At 38.4% G+C, this 6,411-nt stretch overlaps 1 protein-coding gene across 1 annotated transcript; it reads right to left on the bottom strand.

Annotated features, from left to right (window-relative positions):
• Positions 1-2,919: 2,919 nt before the first annotated feature.
• On the bottom strand, positions 2,920-5,989 carry PCS1 (Eukaryotic aspartyl protease family protein). Its single transcript, XM_006846217.4, has one exon. It carries the CDS (start codon positions 5,104-5,106, stop codon positions 3,811-3,813), a length of 1,296 nt encoding a protein of 431 aa, XP_006846280.2. The 5' UTR covers positions 5,107-5,989; the 3' UTR covers positions 2,920-3,810.
• Positions 5,990-6,411: the final 422 nt, after the last annotated feature.

Genomic DNA, 6,411 nt, shown 5'->3' with positions numbered 1-6,411 from the left:
ATATATTTTTTAGGTTACTACTTCAACCCAAAATTTTTCTATTTGACACCTAAACAACCCCACAAGATTATGGAAGGGGTCAGATACATTATTGCAAGGTTGGAGAGAAGCCATCGAAATCAAGTAGCAGCAATACAAGAGGTATTATTTAATGTTTGGATAAAAACTTCATTGAGTTGTTATATTTGTGAGGAATAATGCACTAAAAAGTAATATATTTGTTTTAGCTTGCTATGTATAGGGATGCTATAGAATCCTTCGGAACTAGACTTGTTAGAAATTCTGGAACTATGATGGATCCAGGTTATCCCCTCGCTAATATTTTGTTCATTCATATATTTAATCTTATGAATTGTTCTTGCCCTTACAATGCTTTTTACATTTTAATCCAGCTGAATGGTGGGAGATATATGGTATTGATGCACCTCACCTAAAGAGGATAGCAATCAAGGTGCTCTCCCAGACATGTTCTGCTACTGGCTGTGAGCGCAACTGGAGTACGTTCCAATGGTTGCACACTACTAGGAGGAATCGACTCGCTTATGAGAAGCTTCATAAACTAGTCTACGTTCATTATAATTTAAACCTCAGAGAGCGACAAATAAGAAGGAAGCTTGAAGACTATGGGCCGATAGACTTAGACACAATATTTATCACAGACACGGCAGACCAATGGGTAGTAGAAGAGGAGGAGCTAGTGTTGCACAAGAGAGCGTTCCTTGAGGCTATCGGTGATGAAGATATTGAAGAAAGTGATGAGCAGCATGAAAGAGGAAGCAGCCAGCCAACGTATCCACAATATGTCGGTGATATTGCACCTAATGAGGGAGAGTGGGAAGGGGGTCTAAGAGAAAATGAGAGAGATGATGATTCTGAGGCCACCCTATCCCAGCCATATTATTCACATATCGAGTCCCAACAGCAACAGTATAGGGATGAGCACGACAGTGCAGGTGAGCATGAAGGATGGACAAGCTTCGGGGATTTTGGATTGGGAACACAACAAAACACTAACACTTAGGGATTTGGGAATAGTCAGACGCCTGCTAATATCGATGATTCGTTTTTAGATCGAATCAATGAATTGTCAAACGAATTCAATCAATGGCATCAGCGTGACCAAGAAGAACAACAACGTCGTCTATCATTTTATTTTTCGATCGTATGATACTAATTTTATGCTTTATTGTAGTCCATGTATGTTGATATACTTATTCCATGATAATTCTATGTTTATCTTTTTATGTGATGTAAATCAAATGCTGAATGGCGGTTCATGCAGGGAAAGAACATATCAATATTCGCATATTCATTCAAAAACATGAAAATTCTTAATGGAGTACCCTCATTTCTTATTGAATTCCTAAAAAACAATATTTATAATGAATTTTAATAATTTTTTCGGATTTTTTGAAACTTTATTCTGATCGATTCACCCGATTTCCGATCCGGATCGCCGATTCGCCGATCTGAATCGATTTCTTGGGTGCTCGATCCGAGTCACCGATCCATTTTTTAAACCATTGATACAAACAAATCAATTAATCAGGGGAAAACATCCAGAAGGATCGGTAGTTGGAGGCAGGGATCTAATAGCCTTTAACCTTTCCTTTATGGATTCAGTGTGCTGGATCTAACGGCCACATGGACCTCCCAACTAATTCAGTTGCACTCACAACAAGCATTCTTATAGGGAACCCCAATATATTATCATTATCTTTGTGGGGTACATAAAGGATCCTCTCTTTTTCTAGTATCAATTGTGAGCCTTGCAAAATGATTAAGGGTCATTGATTCTCTCCAGTATCACATGTGAGAGTTGCAGATTTTTTAAGGAGCATTTACTCTCTCTCTCTCTCTCTCAATCTGATTAAAGATCACTGATTATCTTTGACAGAACTCCAGGGACATTTTTTGACATGTCTAGCAAGATGTTCCCTTCAAAATATACAAACTTTATAGTAAACAAAGAAAACCTATATGATAGGATCAAGAAAATGAGAAAGGAGCGTGTATAGTATGATCCCACAAGATCATGGGTACTTAATCCCTCGGGCAAATATCCTACTTGGGAGGATTATTTTGATTTGAGATGCTTATTTTCAAAAAACAATGGTTTAGATTTTTGAGTTCTTTAATACTCACATATCACCCTTCATATACTTGGATGGTCTTTGTTCATCCTTGGGATGTTTTCTTTATTGACACGCATGGTACATATGAACTTTTATTTTAGAGTTAAATTGTGTTCATTTTAGAGTTAATTGATAAGCCGAAGGTGTCACATCTCAAAAATTTAGGGCACTAATAATACACCAAGATCGGGTTTTGTTTGAAGGAATAAATACTAATAATACACCAAGACCAGGTTTTGCCTAAAGGAATAAATAGATAATATGCTCTCCCAGGAGTAAGAAATCTTTTGGCAAGTAGAAAAACAAAACAGAAAGTGGTTTGATAGGAATTGAGGTTTCACTTCAAAAAATTGAAAATTCAAGCATTCGAAAACTTTTACATCGATCATCTCGGCTTTAAGATTATGGTTGCGAAAGAAATTAAAATTTTAAACTCTAAAAATAATGTATATTATAACAAATTATCTAAACCGTCTATTTTATACAAAAAATAAGTGTTTACAGATCCATCAGACTTATACTATTGCAATTTCAAATTTTATTATCGATGAAAATTGATTTTAAAGCCATTATGAAAATTTTCTTTGCTGTAAGTGCCTTCCATAAGACTATTTGAGATGAGGTTTTATTTTATTTTCATAAAGCCTAAGTCCTATATAGACCTCATTCAAAACAAAAGTAATAACGTCATACATACCCGGTACGCCTCTTGAACATTCCATAGGACAAAAGAGAGTATAAAAAAAAACCAAAAAAACAAAAAACAAAACAAGAACCAAGGAAATCACAAATAAGTATCGAAGGTGATTAAAATATCCTCAAATAAGTACAAGCATTAGCCAAATCTAGGGCTACTTCTATACACTACACCTCTAACCCTAGGGGGCCTAGAAACATGGAACTCATCCAGCAGTGGCTCGAGATAAAATCAAAATCCAAGGAGGGGCAAAATGGAAATTTAAAGCCACGTCATTGGCTTAACTCAGTCAGAGATGGTATACCAAGGGCAAAATGATAATAATCCTTCAATATTCGAATACCAGAACCGGAATAGCACTAACAGATCGCTACCCGATGATCATGGATGGAAACAGAGAGGCAGAAGAGAGAGAGAAGAGAATGGATGATCAAGAAAAGATTGATTGAAGGGTAAAAGAGTAATTTAACCTCAAACACTAAAGTGTGAAAGAGAGTAACTTTGCAATTTTCGGGTCAAGAGAAGTTGAAGAGGAGGCAAATACTGATTATTACCGTCAAACGGTTTTCCAATTAATTGAAATGGACTACATGTATCTTGTCTTGTTTTTTCATTCTGTTTTATCAACAATTAAGATATCAATGAGGGTGACATAAAAGAGCCAAAATGTGTGTAGAGTGAAATTGAGTTGAAAAGAGCAATAACTAACATATGAGAGAGGTTACGAGAGAGAGAGAGAGAGAGAGAGAGAGGAGTTTAAGCCATAAATGGTAACCTAAGAGGTCGAGATAGGAATTAAACGGAGTGAGCGAGAGTTAAGAGAGAGAGTTAAGATAAAGATAGAGAGGGAGATGGGTGAGTTGAAGGAACATGACGGTGACCTGCCAACAAAACACTCGACCCCATGACTCCATGACCCTAAGAAAAAGAAAAAGAAAAAAAACCAAACCGGACCGAAGCAAGGCCTGAACCCAAACTCTAGCGGACCATCTGGCGAGCCAGGTCGCACCTAGCTGGCGCGAACCCTAGCCTGGCCTTCTCCAAGTCATACTCAACCCACTGGTTCCTCTGATGATGGTGCCCTATTATATACGCCTCAACAGGCACCAAATCTGAATTCCCAAAACTAAGGCAATACACGTCATTTCTTTCTCTCTCTAAACCAGTCTTGTACAATAGAACATTACCCGAGACCACCATTTCAGCTCCTCTGAAGACCAAAACCACCTCTGGTAAAACAGGAAGGGGCTTTAGTGGAGGATGAGTATAACACAAATCCAAGGCCCCTTGATAAACAAAATTCTCGTCATTGATAACACTCAGAACCCCTTGTGTTTGTTTCAAGAACTCGTTTTTCAGAGCTGTATAAACTGGACCGAGAAGAAAAGTGAATTGGGTTCCTGAATCGACCATTGTTTGTCCAGCTCCAGTGTGGTCTGGTAGAAAGACCTCTTTAGGGAGTTGAAGAAGCTTTCCTGAAACCCTAATCCCTTCGAGTTGAATCGAATAAGCGACTCTGTCGAAATAAGGCAATGGAAAGGGGATCTGAACAAGAGGTGTGTAGTTTAATGGCATTGTCATGGTAAACGTGGTTTCACCGAAGAGCAAAAGACCAGAGGAAGTTGCATCAGAGATGCAGTAAGAGAATTTAGGGAACCCCATTTGAGAAACAAAGGAAAGAGCCCCCCTATTAAGCCCCATCATGCCAGTTGTTTTTGGGGCATTCGGGGGGCTGCTAAAGCTAGAGAAAACGCACCCAAAAACAATGGAGGATTGCGTTGAATCCCCTAAAGAAACCTTCTCAAATGCCAAGTTTCCTTCACTTGTTGATGCATCAGCATAGGCCCAATCAAAATGGCAAAGCTTCTTTTGATCACAGGTGGTGGGTACAGGAAAGTCTCTGGTTTTAGTTCTGCAGGTTTCAGAGCCGCAAATAACAGGGGAGTAAGAGGAGGATTTCAATGGATAGAAGGTGGGTTGATTAGGGCTTTCTTTACAGTTCAGCCATGAAAGCTCGCTGCCCGTGTCGATAACCATAGTGACGTTCTGAGGGGGGAATCCCACAGATAAGGGCACAACGAGGCCTACGCCATAGTTGAAGAGAAGCTTGCTGGGTGGCTTTTCAGCTGGGGGTTTAGCTGGAGGTTTAGCTGGAGGGGAAAGAAGAGGGGTTTTCATGGTGAGGAGGGGTAAAGCTATGGATTTTGGGGACGAGATGGTGGGTTTTGGGAGGAGGAATAGAGAGAATATGAGGGCTGAGATCCAGGGAGCCATGAATCAGACGAATTGTTCAGGACGAGATAGAGAGAGAGAGGGGTGCAAGAGATGAAATGAGGGGATTTTTTCGAAAGTAAGTTGAGAACTTAGAGATTAATTTAGAGAGAGAGGGCTAGGAGAGAGAAGAGTTAGCAGTTGCAGACTGGGGAGAACTTCAAAGAATCAGAGAAATGGTGTTAAAGAGAGAGAGAGAGAGATTTGGTGGGACTGTGGGAGAGAGAGAGAGAGATTTGGTTATCTGTAGAGAGAGAGAAGGAGAGAGAATTGGTTATCTAGAGAGAAAGAGTTGAGCTTTGTGGTGGACAATGGACTCGCAGTTGTCGAGCATTCAGCTAATCGAGATACGGGGCCTTTGGTTCTTAGAACCACCGCAAAAATGAGATTTTCCGGGACCTCTTTGTCCTTCGACATAAGCATCAGGGCTCTTTCATCAAAATAACCAACACGTGTCGTGCTTTAATATGTTGTTTATATATTACTGTACGAAAAACAAGAAGACGGGTCCCACGTGAGCTTCACGGTTGGTGAACGACTTTTGAGGTCCATTTGGATGTGTCGTCTTGTTTTTCGGGTTTCATGAGTATGGACGAAAATACCCTCCAGTTAAATTGAGTTACAAAATTTACGTAGCCCCATCTAATTCATGATCAATTTCTGGGTTGTTCGCCCATAAGGGAACAATGTCACTATTAAAATGCATGGCGTTGTAAAACTAGACTTTGGAATACAAACAAATAATTTAAATGACATCAGTTTTAGGAGGACAATAGTGCGCCAATTTCATTTAATATTTTTTAATTAACAAAACTAACCACACTAAACACAATGTCGCCCCCAATCCACTTACCTCAGTCTATGGGTGCTGAGTCCGGCAGAATTCGAAAAGGGAAAAAGTGTTTAAAAAAAGAATCTCAAAAAAAGAAGGAAAAACATGTTTAATATAAAATTAAAAAAAGTAGTGAAAAAATAGGTTTTAAAAAATCAATTTGTAAAGGACGTATTTTTGAAATAATCCAATATATATATATATATATATATATATATATATATAAAATTAGCTAAACATGACAAAAGCACTTTCTCATCGTTGTTAAAATAATAGAAAACATAAAAAAATATATTATAAATTTTTATTTTTGTGGATGTTTTATAATTTTTTTTAATTTATTTTAGATCTAATAAGACTATCCAATCGCCAGATACTCGGACTTAACTTGATGGCGACGACTCTGAGTTGGCTTGCCAAGTTTTTGTAAACAGCATCTCGACCTTTATGACGCTTCATCCATCCTATTTTCTGTT

The sequence above is a fragment of the Amborella trichopoda genome, chromosome 8 (genome assembly GCF_054954075.1).
Source record: "Amborella trichopoda isolate Santa Cruz 75 chromosome 8, AtrichopodaSantaCruz75HAP2 v2.0, whole genome shotgun sequence".
NCBI lineage: Eukaryota > Viridiplantae > Streptophyta > Magnoliopsida > Amborellales > Amborellaceae > Amborella > Amborella trichopoda.
This window is presented reverse-complemented; position numbering and strand designations above follow the sequence as displayed.